General features: G+C 38.6%; 1 protein-coding gene across 4 annotated transcripts in view; it reads left to right on the plus strand.

The window, feature by feature from the left end:
- Positions 1-20,354, plus strand: part of LOC117258204 (solute carrier family 41 member 3-like) — a 43,585-nt gene extending 23,231 nt beyond the window's left edge. For all 4 annotated transcript variants that reach the window (XM_033628834.2, XM_033628835.2, XM_033628836.2 and 1 more), the window contains 6 exons: positions 1,375-1,521; positions 3,634-3,778; positions 4,175-4,254; positions 10,187-10,321; positions 11,153-11,301; positions 13,762-20,354. In XM_033628834.2, coding sequence (XP_033484725.2) covers positions 1,375-1,521; positions 3,634-3,778; positions 4,175-4,254; positions 10,187-10,321; positions 11,153-11,301; positions 13,762-13,935 — 830 coding nt within the window. In that variant the 3' untranslated portion in view covers positions 13,936-20,354. The remainder of the gene's footprint in view (positions 1-1,374; positions 1,522-3,633; positions 3,779-4,174; positions 4,255-10,186; positions 10,322-11,152; positions 11,302-13,761) is intronic.
- The last annotated feature ends 1,743 nt before the right edge of the window (positions 20,355-22,097 follow it).

Raw genomic sequence — 22,097 nt, forward strand, 5'->3', positions numbered from 1 at the left:
TGAACCAGTCTGGCCATTCTCCTCTGACCTCTGGCATCAACAAGGCATTTTCACCCAGAGAACTGCCGCTCACTGGATAGTTTCTTTTTGGGACCATCCTCTATGAACCCTAGAGATGGTTGTGTGTGAAAATCCCAGTAGATCAGCAGTTTCTGAAATACTCAGACCAGTCTGTCTGGCACCAACAACCATGTCACGTTCAAAGTCACTTAAATCACCTTTCTTCCCTATTCTGATGCTCAGTTTGAACTTCAGCAGGTCGTCCGGACCATGTCTACATGCCTAAATGCACTGAGTTGCTGCCATGTGATTGGCTGATTAGCTATATGTGTGAGTAGTTGAACAGGTGTACCTAACAAACTGGCCAGTGAGTGTATATTCACAGCTTCTGTATTTTATAAGGCGAGGTGTAAGATTATCCAGCTGCTCTATATGTGAAGGCAAAGGCAACTGAATCACTTTTATCCTCCTCTATAGCTGCTGTGTTTGTTGGACAGTCCTTAAATCATGTCCTGTAGATAAAACATCCTTTAAATGCAAGCCATTGATGAGATTGACGCCACTCTCACGAAGCCACAGTCTGCTCATCTAACTCTCAGCAAGAGAGCAAATGAATGTGTCTTCCAAAATGTCAGACTGTTCCTTCCATAGTCAGTAAATGCTACGTGGAGCTCCTGTCTGCGTCTTTTTTACTCACACTGTTAAACACTATCAGTCAGTCAGCTCAGCACACTGACCCAGCAGGTTTAACAGCCAGCAGCAGGTGCACCTATCCCCGTGCCACCCTTCCCCTCTTGTAATTACTGCATTATTCATAATTTATCCTCTCCATAAATGTTCTAGTGTTTAGCGGTCCTGATGAGTGAGGGGAGTCAGCTTTCCCTGGTTCGTTTTATTGCTAATGACTTGAGTCATGTCTCAGTGGGGAGTAACCTCGTCAAACCTTCCTCTCCTTACTCTGTCATTTTTAATATCTCTCTATGAATCCGTTTTCTTGCATTTTTTATTTTGCTCAGCTCTAAACGCTGCTTGTGTAAGTCTTATTGTTTCTCCCCTATTTTCTCCTCTGTCACTCTGTGCGGCAGTTTGAGCTCTGAAAACTGTCTTTTCTGATCGAGAAAAACCAGCATGTTCCTGCTGAAAGCTTTCGTCAGCGTTATGTTGTATTGTAACTGGGATAAAAGCCCTCCCTCAGAACACACTCAATTATTTCTCTCTTTATACACTTTGCCTTTTTGTTCTCCTTGGTTGAAAGTGATTACAGTTCGCTCTTTTTCTCCATCACCCTTTTTTCTGCTCCTGTTCTTTTATAATAACTCATCTCTCCCTTCTGTTTCTTTCCATCTTCACTCTCAACTCTTTTCTCCCCCGTAGGCTTGGTGATGATTGGAGTGATCATCGGCTCCAGGAAGGTGGGGATCAACCCTGACAACGTGGCCACCCCCATCGCTGCCAGTCTGGGTGATTTGATCACCCTGTCCCTGCTGGCTGGGGTCAGCAGCACACTCTATGAATATATAGGTGAGGAGATACAGTAACATGGAGTCATGAGAGAAGATGAGCCAAACCTCAGGCTCTGATTTATGACCCTGAGTCACACTTGTCTGTAGTCAGAGGAGCAGCTTACATCTGGATTTATACATTTTCTCCCAATAAGAGGAACGTGTGAATGTCTTTGTTTTGTAGTAAAGTTAAATGAGAGGGAACATTTGGACCAATGCACAATGTGATAACCAGAACACAAGATGGCAGCAAAAGTCAGGCTTATTTTTCAGACAACTCGTCAAGGTGTGTGTGTGTGTGTGTGTGTGTGTGTGTGTGTGTGTGATTTATCATGTATTCTCAGTACTGCAAGTCATTCATTGATAATACTGGTATGATTTTTAATGTGATATGAAAAATTCCTATTGTGATATTCGCAATATTTCAAGTTGTTGACATCATACTGTTACCCATGGCAACAACAAGCATGACTAAAAGTGAAATTATTAGCGATTCGGCAGAGGTTACAAAGAGAGGAGCAGCTCCAGTAGTGTGGAATAAATTGTGGCGTCCTAAATGTTTTATGAACAGCCCCGGACTTCTCAGACTGTTTTTGCGAGTTACTGCTCAGAGGGAACTCATTCAGCGGCTCCTCTGGCAGCAGCACAGGGTCTCTCCGTCTCCTCTCTCAGCGTATGCACACAGGAGTCGGTGTCGTCAAGTTGTTTTGTCATAAACCTTCAGTAATGTAAACCTATGTGACGCTCGCAGCTCGACAAAACACTACATATATGTGAATGTGTAATAGTTATGGTAGCATAACAGCCTGTCACAGGTTACAGTGTGATGATTCCAGGTGGGAAAAAAAAATCCCAACTCAGTCATTTAGGATTTTGGTAAAGAAAATCACCTGTTGATTTATATATATAGATCCCAGGATGCATTTATTGTATTTGGGAGCTGTTAAATGTGTAATTTGTGGTAGATTTTATTTTGATGAACTAATAATGTTGTATACGTAATCTGAACTCACTCTGAGTTACTGTTGTTTACAGTAACTCAGAGTTTGTTGTTTACAAACTAAAGCCATGAAAGATAATTTTTGTTTAGTTTTTACTGAATATTTGAAGGTTAACTGTCAGGTTGCCATGTAAAACTATATCACTTATTATGTTGCAATTCAAGGATCTTAAATCTTACTATATAATGACGAAAACTCTGTCTGTCTGTGGATGTGTCTGTCCCACGTTTTTCTACTCACTGATGTGGTTGATCTATGTGAAACTGCACATAGGCATTGAGGATTGGCATAGGTAGAAGGTGACGAGGCTACTTTTTCCAAAAATAACAGTATTGTTAGTATATTCTTTTACAAAGTCGATGCATGCGCGTTGATATATGTATCCACCTCAAACGGACATCAGCTGTAGCCGAGCAGCGGAGTTACACTGTGCACGTTCGTTAATATATGTATCCACCTTAAACATTTTCCCACTATTGGCAATGGTACTACTGTACTTTCAATGAAGCAAGCGTTCTCTCAATTTCACAAAAACTCTGTCTGAATACATTGCTCTTCTTAATGGGTTCAGTTGACTATTTAATCTGCAATTTCCTATGACCTGTATCCCAAACACACACCATGTGAAACTGTACATGGGCAACTGTGCACTCAATGGGTATGGACTAGTCAATATCGAAATATCTTAATACTAATTAATCATATTGTCAAGAATATCATTATCGCTAAAATACCCTGAAATATCATATTATTCTAGAGCCATATCACCAACTCCGCCAACTAAAAGACATAGATGAATCAGGATGTTAGCGGAACTGTAGCTTTTCACTGTGAAGACTCACAGTACGGAGATTTCTTTTCTTTTATTAACTGTACCTTTATTTAAATGTGTAATCTCATTAAGAGACACATTCTTAATCTTAAAAACAACCTGATTAAACTTAGTGGCCAAAGGGGTGCACCTACAGGCAATAGTAGGTGGCCAAAGGGTAACTTTTTGTTAAGTTAAGTGTTGTAGTGGTACTCATTATTGTATAATTCATGACTTCTCTGAAAATATGGCTGACTTTTATTAATATGCATTTTTGGTATCAGTAAGTTGTAAGAGTGTATCTGCTCCTGTCCCACAGATTTATGGTACCTGTCCCCCCTGGTGTGTCTGATCTTCCTGGCTCTGATCCCACTGTGGGTGGTGGTGGCCCGACAGAGCCCTCAGATCAGGGAGGTTCTCCGCTCAGGGTGGCAGCCTGTCATAGTAGCCATGTCCATTAGCAGGTATAAACTTTTCATTAATTTATTTAATCACTGATTTATACATAATTGCCTTAAATCAATTATAACTTATGTGTAAAGTGAACTCTTGAAATAGAGCAGGTCATTAGAAATAAGACATTTGAGCACTATTAAACTAAATGGTGATGTAAAAACCATATAAATACCTAATCAATTTTTTATCCTGCAGTGTGTAATTAGATCATTTAAATGATCTGAGCAGGTTATATAGTAGATGCTTAATGAGAAAAAAAAGTCAGGCCTCTGAACTGCTAATTAAATAGCTGAAAACAGGATTATCATTCTTTTGAAAGGCTTTTTTCCCTCCTGACATCAGGCTGGAAAACCCTGGCAGTGACTGCATGCGGTTCTGATTCCCTCTGCGTTTGTGTTTTCCAGTTTTGGAGGCCTTATACTGGACAAGACAGTGAGTGATCCCAACTTCAAGGGCATGGCTGTCTTTACACCTGTCATTAATGGTAAGCCTTTTAAAGCTAAATGATGCCACAGGGGAATAATCAAACTGAGAGATAAATTGGCATTTAAGTCATTTATTGGATGCCGTTGTCCAGAGTGCAGAGACATTTACATTATTAGGATTAAAATATAATTGAATAGATGTTTATACAGGAGTGTTTGTTAGTTTGCAGCCTGTATGAATCCGAGTAGAATGCTAACGATTCAGCAGTGAGTAATCCAAACAAAGTGTGGCGTTATCTGTGTGGGAGACATGATGGGAAACATCAGCACTTTGAAGCTTAAAGCAGAGCAAACAAAATGCAATCCATTCGCCACAATAAATGTTGGCATTGTATGTTTCTGCTAACCACAGATATGTTACATTTGTACATTATTTTGTAGCTGATACATCAAAACTTTTAAGCAGTTAACATGTGGTTAGGACTAGGCACAAAAACCACTTGGTCATAGTTAGGAAAATAAAAATGTTTTGGCTTACAGTATCTGGTGGCACAATCCCCACTGGAAACCCAGCAGTGTCTTGGTAAAAAACAAACCACTTTTCATGGCACTATCCAGTGGGAAACAAAATAATGGGTTGCTAAAAAACACCCACATTTGGTGACTAAAAAGCTGCTGAAAACTCAACAACTGGTTTTGTTGTTTGTTGGTATCAAACAGTGGTCTACAGCTTGGCAGGGGTTTAACTTGGGTGCCACACCATACTCTGTCCTCCTCACCTCCTGATGACAAAGTCAGCTCATACATTACGTCACTTTAGAAATGTTGATATATAGGGCTGTCCCCTAATAGTCGACGAAACGTTAGTCAATCACAAAGGTTATTAGTCGGCAAAATTTCATTGGTCACTTAGTCACAGAAAAAACAAACAAAATAATGTAAAACTCTATAAGGAGCTGCGCCATGTCAAAATAATTCAAAACCTATATGACTGGACCATGTGTGAATTTACTTTGAAAGGACAGACACAGGAAGTGGCCACACTGAGCAGTCAGACAGGAGTCACCTTAATTTCCAGGGCTGGTACCTGCGGTTATTCCACAGGCTTGTTAATAACATGTCGGGCAGGAAATCCAAAGTGTGGGATCATTTTGAGAAGGTGAAGGACGAACCCAAGCTGATATGTAAACTCATCTTCATTGGTCGACTACAAACATGACGTATCATCTGAAACATGTCAGTAGCTACATGCCCATTAGCCACGTAGCACAATCATTACTGCTTTGCTGACAGCGTCATTAACAGGCGGCTTGCTCATATGTGACGTGCACTTGTAGATAAAATATAGGCCTATATTAATGAAGGTTCATTAGTACGGTTTTGTATTTCTCTGTAATGTAGCGCAGTGTCAGACGTTGTAGCATCCTGATCTATTGCATGTGCTAAAGGAATCAAGCTGAGTTAGATTAAATATGCATGGTGGTAAATGATGAGTATTTGTCTACAAGGAAAATTCTTATTGAGGGGCAGCTCTATTGATATAATACGTATGAAATGTACAAATGTGACGTATCCATGGTTTGTTTGCAGAAATGTACAATGTCAACATTTTCTTCTGATGACTGAGCTCCAAAATGTAAATGCTCAAAGACTGGATCATCTGATGGTCATCGAATGACCTAACATTTACAGCATGTTAGAAGTTGTACATTTGCATTTGAACCTACCGGTCCTTCTCTCTGTGTGTACTTCTTGTATGAATGTGAGCAGCATACTACAACTCTCAGAACGGAATAAGAATGCTTCTCAAGGAGATTTTCCTGAGATTCAGTATTGAGTACATCACTAATCCCTGACAGTATACCTAGGCTTCATGAAATGACTCTCTGGATTGATTTCCTTCTTCCAGGCAGCAACTGGCAGCTTGATTTGTTATTTTTATTCACAACGTTTCTTTTCACACTCAATTATTTTTCTCTTTGAAGTCATTTTGTGTTATAGTTAAACACTTATGGGAAAGGAGTTTGAGGATGTCGGAGAAAGAGAAAAGCTGTGAAGTATTGTATCAAGAGCAGTGTTCATATTCAGAAAATTAAGCCCAGAAGACAGTAAGGCAAAAATAAATGTTATTAAAAAAAGTTACTCTCAAGCACTAAAACATTCTTATGGAGTTAAGGCTGGGTAACTTTACCTTGGTTTGAGGCATAATAAACATGTTCTACAAAGCAAAAAGCTTTTTAAATTTAACAACAGAAACCAAACGCTCTGAAATATTAAGTGCTGTTTCAAGCAAGCAGCTTTACGAAAACATTAAAGTCTTAAATTTACAGATTTATCATTTAAATCAGAAAATATGAAATTAAAAAAAAAACAAAACTATTAATCGACCAGACCAACTCTCTGCCCTTGACATTTTTTAAGACTCTGCATTACAGACACATTCGTACCACAAAGGCTGTTCCTACAAGTGAGTGGAAAAACAGCCCTTGCTCAGAACTAATGACCTTGCATGGTTACCAATCCCCAACCTTCTAATTTTCAGTATTTTATTACCATTGTCAAATGAACTGAAACCATTGGCAGTCTGGGAGGCAAGGAAACCAGTCTAAAACATATGGGATGCTTTGGAATACATTCGGCTTTAATGTTAAGTATTCACGATTTACAGTTAATGGGCTCCAACATGTGAAACTTCCATCATGTCCAGTAAATGAAGCCTGAAAACCACAGGAGCACCAGCTTTAGAAGCACCGGCTATTTCAGACGCACCAGCTGCGGTCAAAAGTGCATTCAGGCCATCATTTGGAGCGTCAGACTGCTTTGATGAATCTCTCTGAAGTTTTATTTTTACACTCTCAGTAGTGGAGGTTCAGCACAGATACATAGTTTGTTCAAAATTTTATGAGTTTCATCATCAAATAAATACACTCTTTGTAGCTCATCAACAGAAACAGTGTAATATACTGGTCTGAGACTGTTTGCTAAACTCCTCCCTTAAACAGCAATTGTCCAATAATAGCTTAGCAGTTGTAACTAGGCTGAGCAGATATGGCAAGCTTTAGATTTCTATCAGTCAGTCAATCAATTAATCAGTCAATCAATTTGTCACATTTGTCACAGTCCGTCACTTCCATTGATTTGCATATTTCCGTACTCCACCCCCCATTTTGTAGCAAAAATGTCTAAAATGACTTACCCAAATTAAAATGACTGTAGCTTCTGAACCGCTCTGACTACATGTATGCATGAAGTCATGCCAGAAAGAAAACTCCCTGAAGTTCCTCATGAAGGTGTCAGAAACACTCTAGGTGATACAGAGACAGAGTAATGGGCCTCTGAAGTCAGTAAAAAAATGAAGATTTTGCCTAAAATAAAATAAAAAATGTTTTTCAGGATGAATAACTGTCTGTGGCTTCGTCTGAGCAGGTAAATGACACTGTGGGGCTGTAGGCACATATCAGTGAACACTCGTTTCAGATTTGAAGAAGATTGCAAAAAGTATGACCATTCTACAGTGTTTTTTCCATGAAAAGATCCAGGGGAGCCCCAAAAGACAAGTCAGTCACTCGGCTTCAAAACAGTCTATCAGTGATCAAACAGCACTCAACCAGCTTCAAACATTGTACCTTATTGAAATCAGGTGTGATTATGATAGCTGATGTTGTTTATGACAAAGAAACACCATAAAATATCACCAAATAAAGCCATATGAAACGTGAAAGTTAAGATCCCACTTTCTAGACAGTATATCTCAGCCAAAAATAGTGGTAGGAGTGAGGCTCTTACATTTTGAAAAATAAAACAGCTAAGTCCTCGCTAATAGCTCCGCATAAGATCGCGAATAATCCTGTAACTTTTCCCGTCGAAAAACGGCGTGACATGACTTGTCACCACTCATCACGATTTTGGACTTTGTGTGTTTAGGCTGCTCTGGAGCAAAATCCATAAGAAACTAGAGCACTCGAAGAGCGCAGACCTCCACCAAGCAGCTCGGATTTCCCTCCATTTTCTGATTTTATCCACTCCGCTTCAACCGATCACCACCATCTATCTATCTATCTATCATCTGTTCCTTGTCCCATTATCAACCTTTCCTGAAAATTTCATCAAAATCCGTTCAGAACTTTTCAAGTTATTTTGCAGACAAACAGACCAACGCCAGCGAAAACATAACCTCCTTGGCGGAGGTAATAAAAGAAAAACGATGTTATTTTTGAAAAGTCGAGAGCTTCCTGAATCCAGCAATACCAAACATCACATGGTTTGATGACGTGTCTGAAATCAATGACAATTTGTTTCAAAAATTACTAAGTGTAGCAACAGTAACCAGGGGCAACTTAATACCTTGTGTCAACTGATGTGTGTCAAAAGTCACATTGAGTGGAGAGAGATCATCTTACTTTGTTAGCAGTTCACTACAGGGCCTAGGTGCAGGGTTACTGTAGATTGAGCAGAAGAAATAATCAGGAGCAGAGGGACAGAGACAGAAGAGAGGAAACTAACTTTCCAGTGTGCATTGATTTTGTAAACTGACCCACGTGTAATCCCTGGCAGTTTAACTTGAGTCTTGGATTTGCATCCAGCTCTTTTCTCCCTGAGAAAGACCCAATCAGCTGTGGACAGCAGAGAATCAAACCACATCTGAAGGTTTACAGTAACTTAATACACATAGAAAACTGATTTACACCCCATAATGCTGGATTAGAGTGATGAAAAATGCACCGAGACAGAGAAGTGGGGCAAAGAAGAAGCAGCCCTCAGAATAAGTGGTTTGGCTGTGAGGTGATGCGTTCAGGGATCCACTGAGTATAGGGGAGAAGTCGATAGAAACCACTAATGGTCCACACCCAGTGTCCTGGCACAGCTGACAGGGCCTTCAATAACCATCGACTCTCACTGTCACTGTTTCTCATTTTGTCTCTGCCCATCTTCCCACTGTTTCTCAACCTCGCTGTCTCTCTTTGCAGCACTCGCTGCTAAATTCTAAAATTGCCAATCTGGTTTGAATTTCCCATTTTCCTTCTCTGGCTTGCACATAAACCAGTATTATGTTTTACTGAACGTTCCCCCCAAGTCTTTTCCAACTCACTAAAGAACATCTGTGCCACTTTTCAGAGTAAATGCTTGGAAAGGTGTTCGATGTAAGTGAATTAGGCACAGATATCTTCATCAACACCAGAATTAAAATGGACTCTGAACACCGGTGGGATTTGGAGAAAGTTATTTTGCATTCAGCGGAAACACTGCTTTCATGCAAGTGAACGAAGGGGCTCAACTTACACCAGAATGAAAGGATTAAATCTTATCTCAGATCTCCCGTGAGCTTTTTTTGATGCTTTGAAGCTCCTCACATCTGGGACCAGTTTAAAAATCTGTAAATGACTTGTCAAACAGATCAGACATCATGACACAAAGTCCGTCAAGTTCTCTATCAGAGTTTCAAAATGTTTTTTGCATAACCGGAGTCACATTTCACTGTCGGAACCACATGGCTGCGTGCCGTTGATTTTCTTTCCATATGAATGTGTTGCTGCTCTTGTATCTTTCTGAGATATGGGGTGGAGCTTTTGTTTGTGTTCACCTCTTTCATTTTTTTTTAAACCCTGTGACTCCACCAGCCAGATTATAGCTGTGCTTAGGCTAATGTGGCTTCTTAAGATGCTCTCCATAAACTCTGGCCGGATCACGGCCGAGCCAAGCTTGTGTCATTACTTGGCTTAATTTGTGTGCAGGCGATGATGAAAGAGATTACTGACTCTGAATGTGTTTACTGTCCCTTGTGGGAAAGATCCTTCTGTTTCACTTGATTGGGAGGATACAAAATCAATATGGGTTTTTTAAATTAATGTGTGCGGGGAAACAATACGTCTTTGTCTGATGTGAAATGAAGTCGCAACAAGATAGATGGTGGTTGCGCCCTCATTTATATTCACTCATGATTGACTCACTTACTCACTCAGTATGCCCTCTGGCTTTCCTTCCCTGCTGTAGGAGTGGGTGGCAACTTGGTGGCCATCCAGGCCAGTAGGATCTCTACCTACCTGCACTTCTGGAGCATCCCAGGGGTGCTGCCTTACAAGATGAGGCAGCACTGGCCCAATCCCTGCATCACCTTCTTCTCCGCAGGTAACCCTAACACGTCATATCAACCATTATTAATCAATTATAAAGTGGTAATTAAACTTTAGTTAATGCACAACTATTACTGATATTTATCAGTATATGATTGATTGATTTTCTTTATTTTTGTTTTATTTTTTGTCATGCACAAAAACCTGCCCACCCTAATAGGTTAACAAGACAGCATACCATTACCGTTGCAGTGATCAATCCAAAGTATTATCTTATTGCTCAGTCCCCAAACTAACAGTTAGATAACTGCTTGTATGTATAATTTATGAATTGCACATTTTCAACCTTCTGACATTTACTGCCTTCACTCACCTTTACCAAATGGCAAATCCAGTCTCTGCAGCCCCACACTGGTCAGGTGTATGCAAGGGTGTTTCTAGGATTTGAGGACATTCGGGGCTTAGCCCAGACCTCTAGTGGGGCCTTAAAATAATACCACAATATGCCAGGGTAACTTTGCAATAATATGAAAAATAAGTAAAAAAAAATGTATTATTTATCTAAGAAAATAGAATTGCAACAAAATAAGTGATATAGTTTTACAGTTTATCTTCAAATATCAAGAAACAGCTAAACAAAAATGATCTTACTTTTCTTCAGTTTGTAAACAACAACAGTCACTCCTGGAGGAGAATATGCAGAGGGGCCTGTTAAATGGGAGCTGGCTCATAACTGAGTAGAACTCTTGTAAATTAAACATTTTTTAAACAGTAAAACACAGCAGACAGGCCTGAGTACACAATGAGGGATATTCATGCATAACCGTGGTTAACTACTAAAATAAGGCACCCTGCCTGCAAAGAACTCATTCTCTGTGTCTCCCAGGGGTGAACTCCAAGTCAGCATGGGTGCTTCTGCTGCTGGTCATCCCCGGTCACCTGGTCTTCCTCTATGCCATCTCTCTGCTGCAGGGAGACGAGGCACCTATCTCTGTAGCCTTCACCATCTGCTACCTGTGTGCTGCTCTGCTACAGGTAACCTGACACACTTTATGCACACATTTTGTTTGTTATTATCTATAAGAAATAAAAGAACACAAATCATTTTTATATTCCTGTCAGTGGTAGTTATCACTGCATGGTCTCTCATGAGCTCGCTGGCCCTCAGCTGGCCCTGAAGTTTCACATGACACTATGATACAAACTGTGGAAACCAGTCATCAGCAGGTAAAACTTTGTACAGTCTGATAGAAAGGGCTGCTGCCACCTGTTAGCTAACTGTGAAATGATCGTGCCAGGTGTTGGTGCTTCAGCAGCTCTGTGATACAAAGATTTGTTCCAGGACAGAACCAAAAGTACACCGCACTCCTGCCACGGTCACCTTTCTGACCTCCTCAACATAACGTCAGCTCAGCTGTGGAGTGTTTGTCAAAAACCTGAGACTCATTAAACGTGCAGCGTCTGTCCGTATCGTTAGTATTATTGCACGGTGTTAGATGTTGTGTCCTTTGGTACCATGTCAATGAATATCTGGCAATCTCCATAATCTCTTGCAGGCTTAAATAAATCTCAGATTTCATATCTGCTCTAGTCCGGAAAATCTGTTTGGAAGATTTATAGGTAGCCGCTATTGAGATCACTCGCTTGGCTGATAAAATAACACACAAAACACACGTAGGTGTAGAGAGAAAGATACTTTTATTATTATGAGCAGCTGAGATGCACTAGGCCAGTGAACGTACCCCTCACAGCCCTATCACATTAACTTAAATACCCTTGATTAACAACACCTGTCATTTTCTAGTTATGTTATTTTAACTGTATTTAAAGTGGTCATCCATGATGGTTTTTGACTTGTTGTTATGCCTCTGTGACTGCTGTAGCGCGAGGCATTATGTTCTCAGGTGGCTTGTCCAATTGTACGTCTGTTCATCCCATGCTTGTGAGAGCGATATCTCGAGACAACTTTAGGGAATTTCTTTAAATTTGTCACCAACGTCCACTTGGACTCAATGATGTACTGATTAGATCTTAGTGGTCATGGGTCATAGGTCAAGGTTTGTCTCATTCTTGTGAATGCAATATCTCAAGAGTAAATATGTAGCAAAAACGTGGAGGATAAATTAGATTAGATCTTGGTGGTCATAGGTCAAGGTCACTGTGACCTTGCATCCATCTCAGTCTCGTGAACACACCGTCTCAAGAACGCCATGAGGGAATTTCTTTAAATTTGACACAAACATCCGAAGAAGAAGAAGTAACCAATTAAAACTTTGCGGTCAAAGGTCAAGCTCACTGTGATCTCTCAAAACATGTTTTGGGCCATTCCTCAATATTTCATACTCTAAATATGATAAAATTTCACACAGATGTCTGATAGGATAAAACTGCAAAGTGATGACATTTTATATCCAAAAGGTCAAAGTTCAGCTTCACTGTGACATCATAATGTTCTGCCAAAAGACTTTTCTGGCCATTACTCAACTTCATATCATAACAAAGGGGAGACATTACATTGGATACTTAATTGAGTGTCCACCTTGAAGTGATTATGAAGGTCTTCTGTGCTGCCAGGTTGATGTGTGTGAAGCATCCATGTTTTGCCAAAATAAAGAAATGGTAATAACCTATTATTAAATTCCTTCTTTACTATGCAATACAGTAAAATGCCAATTAAAAGCCAAGTCCCTTTTACTAGCCAGGGGTGGCTACATGTTTTGACAAATAAACAGTAGACTCAATTAGAAGCCAGTTCTGGTTGCCATTGACGATGGAAAGCAGTTCATTTTTATAGCAGTTATTGGGATGTATAAAATGTGTTATGGTCCGCCATTCATTGGTGACCTGCATGAGCTATTTAAGCTATTAAGCTGCTCAAATCTCACAAACAAATATAAATGTTTAAACTTATGTCAAATGGACATGCTACACATCGTTAGCTTGGCTGGATTCTCCACAATTCAGTAGTTCATTTCATTTTAAGAAGACAATGACTTGCATGGTAAACAAGAGAGACAGGGAAAAAAGAGATGACTCCCTACCTCTAAAATGGCCATAAGCTCCAAAGTTGTGTCCATGCCTTGATCATTTATGTTCCCGTAGTTGGTAAGGATGCTTCAGTGAAAACATTTAAAAGGGTTTTCCATTAAAATTATTCGAAGTTGTGTATATTGGCGTCAAGTCCAGGCTCTCTCTTTCTCTCTGTATGTTAACTTAATGCTGTGTCTCTCTGAGCTGAGCCAGTTTTGTGGGATAGGAATTAAAACCCTGTCTCATGGGCGCCTGTCCCAAATACAGGCTGATTGAGTTCAGTGACTGAAGCAAATAAAAGCCTGGGCCATTAAATTAAGTTTTACCAGATATGAGTCTGGACAGACATGGATGCAAACTGCAACCTAAGTGGCTAGTAGTGGTATACAACCACGAGGCAGTAATTTCAGGTTTCCTTTGATTGTAGCCTTTTCAGCTCAGTTTTCTTCTCCCTTCGCCCTCTAGGTGGCCATCCTCCTTTACTTTGCTGATCTCATTATCCGTTTGATGTGGAGACGGAGTCTGGACCCTGACAACTTCTCCATCCCCTACCTGACCGCCATGGGAGACCTGCTGGGCACTGGCTTTCTGGCCCTCTGCTTCCGCTGCGTCTCACTGGTTCATAGCCTGGGTCTCTGAATGTCTCCCCTCTCACCCCCGAACTCAAAGCCAGCCACTGTCTTGTTGCACCAAGTTTGTTACATTTACACAGATATACTTTTGATTGGACAGTAAAGCATTTTCTGATGGTTATCACTGGGCCAGTTCATACAGAGGAACTTGTCTTTGTCAGAAATTCAAACCTTTACAGTGATGGAGAGAAGGCACAGGCAACACCCCACCCATTTACACCATCTTCTGGGAGAAGGCTTTGCGTCGTAAACACGTCCGGCCAATCAGATTCTTTCATTTGAGGACAAAAGACATTAATATGTGTTGAAGTTTTATTTCTCTGTCCATCACTATATTGACCTTTATTTTGAAATCATTCCTCTTTATCTGTCTTTTAGTTTTATTGCATTAACTAAATGTGAGTTTGGTGCTCACCTCATCTCTCAGCTCACCTTTTTGGCTTCATCAGGGGAAAATGTAGCAACTTTACATCATAGCAGCAAGACTGAACAAATGGTCCATTTGAATGTGGAAAGATCAAATAGACTTACAGCAGCCCATGTTTGAGTGGGCTGTACTATGCATCAATGCAAGAGATTGTGGAGGTCGATGTATGTAGTACACTAACTGGAATTTTCATGGCTGCATGTCCAACATATGTTACATGGCATTGATTTAGAATGAATGGGACAGATTTAGTTGTCATGCTGATCTGGTCATGTACCTGTAACACACAGGGGAATGTTTCATCATTACATGAAAAGAATTGAATCTCCACTATTATTCTTATAATGTACTTTATGTACTGTCTTTTCTTAACGTTTTCTGCAGATTTATTTCTGAGGTACCATAAGAGGCAAGCAGATAGAATGGGGTAATTGGTACTTTCATGACCGAAGGCAAATGGCGTAGCTGGAAACAATATGATTAGGAGGAAGACACTATCAGTAGCTGTGGTGGGAGTTTGTGTCAGTCATGAGCAATGAATTCACCTCTGTTCTGAGTGTGTCATGTTGCAGAGGACTGTGCAAAGCGGATTTACCAGCTTGAACATTTCCTATAAGTGGTAACTGTCATGAGATGGTATACTGCACCTGAAAGACTTATGAAATAGACATGTTCAGTAGCTCTGTTAGTTGGAGAACCATTAACCAATGTTTCAGCGAAAGCGAACTGACACAAAGACTTTTTGTTTGTAGAAGGGAGGGTATCCACCAGCAACTTCTTGACAGCTTTAAATTATCTTTGCATCTCTAATCCCTTCTGTAAAGGCATCTACCGGCAGCATGTCATTTTTATGCCTCTGTGCTGGTGAAAGCCGTGGCCTGAGGCACTACTTTTTAGGGTTGTTGGTATGTCGTCCGTACATCCATCCCTCCGTCCCATTCTTGTGCATGAACTGATTAGTTTTTGGTCAAGGTCACTGTGACATTGTCTGTCTCATTCTTGCGAACACAAAATTGTGAAAACACCTCGAAGGAATTCCGTCACAGGTGGCACAAACATTCAGTTGGATTAAAAATGAACTGATTAGATTTTAGAGGTCAAAAGTAAAGGTCACTGTGACCTTAAATCCATCTCATTCTCGTGAATGCAATATTTCAAAAACACTAGAATGTCTTTAAATTTGACACAAATCTCCAGAAGGAGATCAAGATGTAGAAACAGATTACAATTTGGTGGTTAAAGGTCAAAGGGTCAAGGTCAGTGTGACCTCACAAAAAATGATTTTGGCCATAACTCAAGAATTCTTGTGCTAATTGTGACAAAACTAAACAGGAATGTGTAACAGGGTAAAACGATAAAGTGATGACATTTTATATCCAAAGGGTCAAAGGTCAACTTCACTGGGACATCATAATGTTCTGCATAAAACAATTTTCTGGCCATTACTCATATCTCAGCAATCAGCACAGTCCAGGGCCCACCTTGAAACTGTGCTAATTGTACAGATCTTCTGTGCTGGTGGGGGGAGGATGTGAGTGAAGCATCCATGTTTTCACAGACATGGATGTGAACTGTAGGAGAAACTGTGCAGAGGCATACAAACTGGCTAGGAGAATAAAATCCACTAACAGCTTAAATTAATTGTTTGACATTTTGTGACATACTCGTATTCGCTCTCTTGCTGAGAGTTAGATGAGAGGATCAATACCTATCTCGTGTGTACATGAAATATGAAGCTATCGCTAGTAGCTGGCTAACTTAGCTTAGCGCAAAAAGTGACAGTGGGAAAAAAGCTAGGCTGGCTCTGTCCAAAGGTAACAAAAGCAGCCTTTTAACATCTATAAAGCTTGCAAATAAATGTATTATTACCTGTTTGTTTAATCCATACAAAAACAGAAGTATTAAAACAGCAATTTGCCATTTTACGGTGTCATGTGCCCAACAGTTTCTTGGTTTGGAATTTTGTTTTTTGTATGAATTTAAAGAACTAGATATGATGTATTAATTAGAAAGCTTTACAGGCGCTTGTCGATGTATTTTTCCTAAATTCTGACAATGCTAGGCTAAAAGTTACATCGTTTCCAGTCATAATGCTTGGCTAAATTAGCCAGCTGCTGGCTGTAGCTTCACACTTACCGTAAAAATCGGTAAATTGGCATCAATCCTCTCATCCAACTGCCATCAGTAGAGCAAATTGCGCATTTCCCAAAATATCAACCTTGTCTTTTGAGGTCTGGAACAGGATCTGCTCATGTGCAAATCATTCAGTAAAGCCACAACTCCAATTTCTGTTACCATTGACCAGCTGTTTCTACCTCTGCACTTCTTCCACTTTGAAGTCTGTGTCATGGGAAAATCACCAAAATACCAAACATTTGAATAAGGACGTATTTGTGCCCCGCGAAAATGCCACAATTCTGACTTAAATCCCCATGATGCATCGCTAAAGCTGTCTCCAGTATGTCTAATGTGGTTGATGTACTGCTTTTTGTTGCACATACAGTAGGTATATACAGTGTAATAAACATGGTACTTGCAAACTGTACTACCCTACAATGGCAGAGCACTGTAACTATGGAGGCAGTGAAGTTTAAGGGGACCCATTATGCTTTTCCTTACTTTCTGTCATATATATAACATTACAGTGTTGAATGTTCATATTAAACATGGCCAAAGTTTTAATTAATGAGGTAAGCCTATGTAAAAGTAATCCTTGATAGCAAAACCTCAGGCTTCATACCTTTCTGAACAGTTTCCAACATTTTGTCCCCTTTGGAGACAAACTGACATCATCTCATGACAGATTTCTTTATATGGTCATCTGCGCTAAGCATGCTACTTTAAGTGTTTACATCACGTAGCCTACACTGCTACATGTAGCAACATGCTAACATCAGGGAAACATGAAATCTTGATTGTCAATATTGTTGATTTCTCCCCCATTTTGGATCGTATTCCTGCTGGAACATGTCCAGGTGTCAAGATTTTGGTCAAAAAGCCGTTATTGGTTATTCTTTACAGCAGGCAGTGCCGCTATACTCCATTACAGTCATTATCCAACTGCAAGTACACTGCTACATGTGGCTAGATGCTAATGTCAGGTTGCCAATGTTGTTCATTATTTCTCCCAGAGTTTGGATCGTATATTTGCTGGAACATGTCTTGTCATGAAGATTTTGGTTTTTGGAAGCTTTTATTGTTTTTTTTTTGTTTGTTTTTTTTAATAGAAGAAAGGGCCGTTGTTCTCCATTACAGTCATTCCCCTTTCTGCAATGATGGTGCAGAGACACTTAAATAAGGAAGACCCGGAAATGCTGACAATCAGAGTAGACTTGGCTTTTTGGGCTTAAAGAGACAGACACTAAAACGCAGCGTCTCAGACAGAGAGGGGATTCAGGTCTTCCAGCACAGACAGAATAAGGAAAATAAATAGTCTTCTGAACATCAAAGCATGTAAACGTATTCTAGAAGAAACCCAAAATACAAGTATGAATCTAAAAATGAGCATAATAGGTCCCGTTTAAGGAAAAAAGGTTTAAAGTTCTCAGGCAGGATGGCAGAGGTCATAATACTTGCGGGGTTTTTTTACCCCCAAAATCCTTACCTAAAAAATGCAGATACTGCATAAGATAATCTGCATGGAACTGCAGTATCTAATAATAAAATGTGTTATCCATTTTACCTATTTTGTTTGAGAAAATTAACTTTAAGTTTGATTATTATTTGCAGTCCATTGCTCATACAATATAGTAAATGTGATGATGAGTCCCAGTGCATTGAGTTTACCAAACTAGAGTGGAGTGCAGCAGCCAGGGACGCAATACTAAGCCAGAATGCAGTAACTAGAGAGCCAAAGTGCTTGTTTGGCTTCCGTTTTGTCTGTTAGATGATTACTGCACATTTAAAAAGCTGTTTTCACTGAAATTACACATTTCTATGGCATAATATATTTTATATAGTAAAAGAGTTGCCAGAGAGTCCCATACTGAATCTAACTCAGTTTTGACCAAATATGTAGTTACTGCATTTTGCCTTACAGGGATTTATCATACTAGAAATTGTTCAAAGGCCCAGAATGATGGTGTTCCAAAGCACTGTGAACCCTGAAAACGTGTCTGCACTTCTAATTGTAAAGCAGTTTCAGTATTCAAAAAGTAATTGCAATATTTTGTTTGTGAATTTGTGCTGCCACTCAATGTAAAAAAAAAAATAAAAAATACAGCTGTAAGTATTTGTTTTCACCCGTCAGCTTAAGTTTATGTGTTTACTGTGTAGCTGCAGAGGATCTTTGGTATGCCCTCACTACTTGATACCAACAGTCCCTTTAATGGAAGGTTCACAAAGCCTTACTGTTCATTATGATGTTGACAGAACCATAAAACCTCATCATTACAGCAGTGTATGCACATGCATGCACATTAGTGTGCTCAGACAGAAAGCAAAGCCAATTTTCACCCTGCGTCATTCACACGAATTTGACAGGTGAATTTGGAACTCACCTTTTACCCCAGTTGTTTATTTTCCGTCCAGCCTCACTCCATCTTCTTCTCATCTCTGTACGTTATCAAAGCAAATTCATTAAGCCCTGAGATGCACTCAGATTAAAATTTTACTTGCATTCTGTCTGAACACACAGTTAAAACTTCAACTAAAGTCATGTTTAAGGATTTTCTCTTCCCTTGTATGCACTATTTTAGTTTACACAAACACAAAGATTACAGTTAATATGGAAAAAAAAACTAACTGCAGAAAAACACAGTATTTGGAAATTACAGTCTGGAGTACACCGGCTATCTCTCTGTCCTGGCTATCGTTTTTTAATGTGAATGAGCTCAATCTCAAAATACAGAAATTCGTTAACGCACTTATGAAGTCACATGTAACACTTTTGCTGTTTGCTGTTACTAGTAATACCTATTTTAGAGACGAACCTCGTAAACACTGAAATCTGAGGCATTTCTGAAAAACAGCCTGTCTTGTCAATAACTGATCTTTGATGTGAGGTATTTCAGTGGTAATAGTGCTTTGCTAAAAGCTTTTATTGTGACACTGTTACACAGTACTTTCTACACTAGGAGGTAATGAAATATAGATAGCGTACTATTTTCTTTCACTCAAGCTTACTGAGATCTGTGTATTAACTGTGATACTGTGAGAATTAGACCACAGCTAAGGTTGTGTCGTACCAGCACATAAGTGTGTCTTAATCAGTAGGGCTGGATGATGTATCATAAAGTCTTTATCATTTTAAGTTGTCACTGTTATAAGTATTTATTGTGTTTTCTCATTTCTGATGTCTTTAGGAATTAATTACAGTATTTCAAGTAAATATATGGAGGTCGAAAAGTTTAATTTTTGACAGTCACTTTATTTTAGTTGTTAATAATCATTTGAAGGAATAGTTCAGTGTTTTGGGAGATATGTTAGTTCACTTTTTTGCCGAAACTTAAATTTGAAGGCCGGTATCAAGCTTCTTCACAATGCAGTGATTTCTCAAAATGCTGAACTATTTCCATAAAAATTTGGTTTAACATCCAGCCCTATTAATAATTACGTCAAAGAGTGATGGCAAAATACCTGATTGTAAACTTGCACCTTTCTTGTAATAGTAGTCTAAAATTGCCTTGAAAACAAAATTCATGTCAACTGTGTCTTGTGTAAAATCTCATCTAACAACCATGTCAATGTCAAAAAAGTAGTAGCTTTATTTCAGTGTTGCAACAGTCTTTTCTCTTTTGCTGTCTGTTGGCAAAACTTTGTACTGTACTTCAATGTTGACACTGCCACGTTAGGACTTTAGGGGATTTTAAAATGCCTTTGTTTTCTAATCCTGCTGTGTTCACTGTCACCTGAGCTTGCACACCTTCAATGTGTTATGTCTTATGTTTGCGCAAAGATGAAGTGTGGAATCAGAAATGTGACAAATGTTTGGTGAGCGTTTATGTGATTTTGTGGCTTTGAACAGTTATATTTTAATAAAAACTAACAGTGTAATGAAATACGTTTACTTTGGCACTATCACCTAAATCAACCAAAAGAAACATTTTTTCTTACTCTATTGCCATCAGGTGGAGTTACCAGTAATAAGTAACAGCAGCCAGGTTTCCTATGAGGTTTTCTTTCACATACTTTACCTTGAGTTTTGTTTGTTTTTGACACACTATACTGTGATTTTTTTTCATACTGTACTATGGCATTTTGACATACTATGATTTTTTCCATCATGCTATGACTTTTTTCAGGATACTATGACTTTTTATGAGGTTTATTAAGACTTTCTTCTTAACTGAGTTTTTTGTGTAAATATTATACTTTTTTTTCCACATACTATACAGCGGCTTTTTTTTTATGACTTTCTAGCATGTTATGACTTTTTTTTTTTACATATACTATGATTTGTTTTTAGCATACTATACTGTATACTTTTTTGACAACTATACTGTGACTTTTTGACAGACTATACTATGATATTTTTAGGAATACTATGCGATGACTTTATTGATATATCATATTATGACATTTTAGGCATACTATACTATGACTTTTTTTGACAAACTATACCATGATTTTTTTAGGCACACTATCCTGTAACCTTTTTGGCATACTATACTTTGTTTTGTTTTGTTTTGTTTTGTTTTTTTTGGGGTTTTTTTTTACATACTATACTATGATGTTTTAGTCATACTATACTATGACTTTGTAGGCATACTATAATTTGACTTTTTTGACATACTATACTATGACTTTTTTTGACATACTATACTTTGTTTTTTTTTGTTGTTTTTTTTGTTTTTTTTTACATACTATACTATGATGTTTTAGTCATACTATACTATGACTTTGTAGGCATACTATAATTTGACTTTTTTGACATACTATACTTTGACTTTTTTGACATATACTATGACTTTTTTGACATACTATACTATTACTTTTTAGGCATACTATACTATGACTTTTGTGGCATACTATACTATGACTTTTTTGGCATACTATACTATGACTTTTTTGGCATGCTATACTATGACTTTTTTGGCATACTATTCTATGACTTTTTTGGCATGCTATACTATGACTTTTTTGGCATGCTATACTATGACTTTTTTGGCATACTATACTATGACTTTTTTGGCATGCTATACTATGACTTTTTTGGCATACTATACTATGACTTTTTTGGCATGCTATACTATGACTTTTTTGGCATACTATAACTATGACTTTTTTGGCATGCTATACTATGACTTTTTTGGCATACTATACTATGACTTTTTTGGCATGCTATACTATGGCTTTTTTGGCATACTATTCTATGACTTTTTTGGCATGCTATACTATGACTTTTTTGGCATACTATACTATGACTTTTCTGACATATACTATGACTTTTTTGACATACTATACTATGACGTTTTTGGCATACTATACTATGACTTATTAGGCGTACTATACTATGATATTTTTGACATACTATACCATGACTTTTTAGGCGTACTATACTATGACTTTTTGGCATACTATACTATGACATTTTTGACATACTATACTATGACTTTTTGGCATACTATACTATGACTTTTTTGGCATACTATACTATGACATCTTGATATATTATACTATGACTTTTTTGGCATACTATACTGTGACTTTTTTGACATACTATGACTTCTTGGCATACTATACTATGACGTTTTTGACATACTATACTATGACATCTTGATATATTATACTATGACTTTTTT

The sequence above is a fragment of the Epinephelus lanceolatus genome, chromosome 8, assembly GCF_041903045.1.
Source record: "Epinephelus lanceolatus isolate andai-2023 chromosome 8, ASM4190304v1, whole genome shotgun sequence".
Taxonomy (NCBI): Eukaryota; Metazoa; Chordata; class Actinopteri; order Perciformes; family Serranidae; genus Epinephelus; species Epinephelus lanceolatus.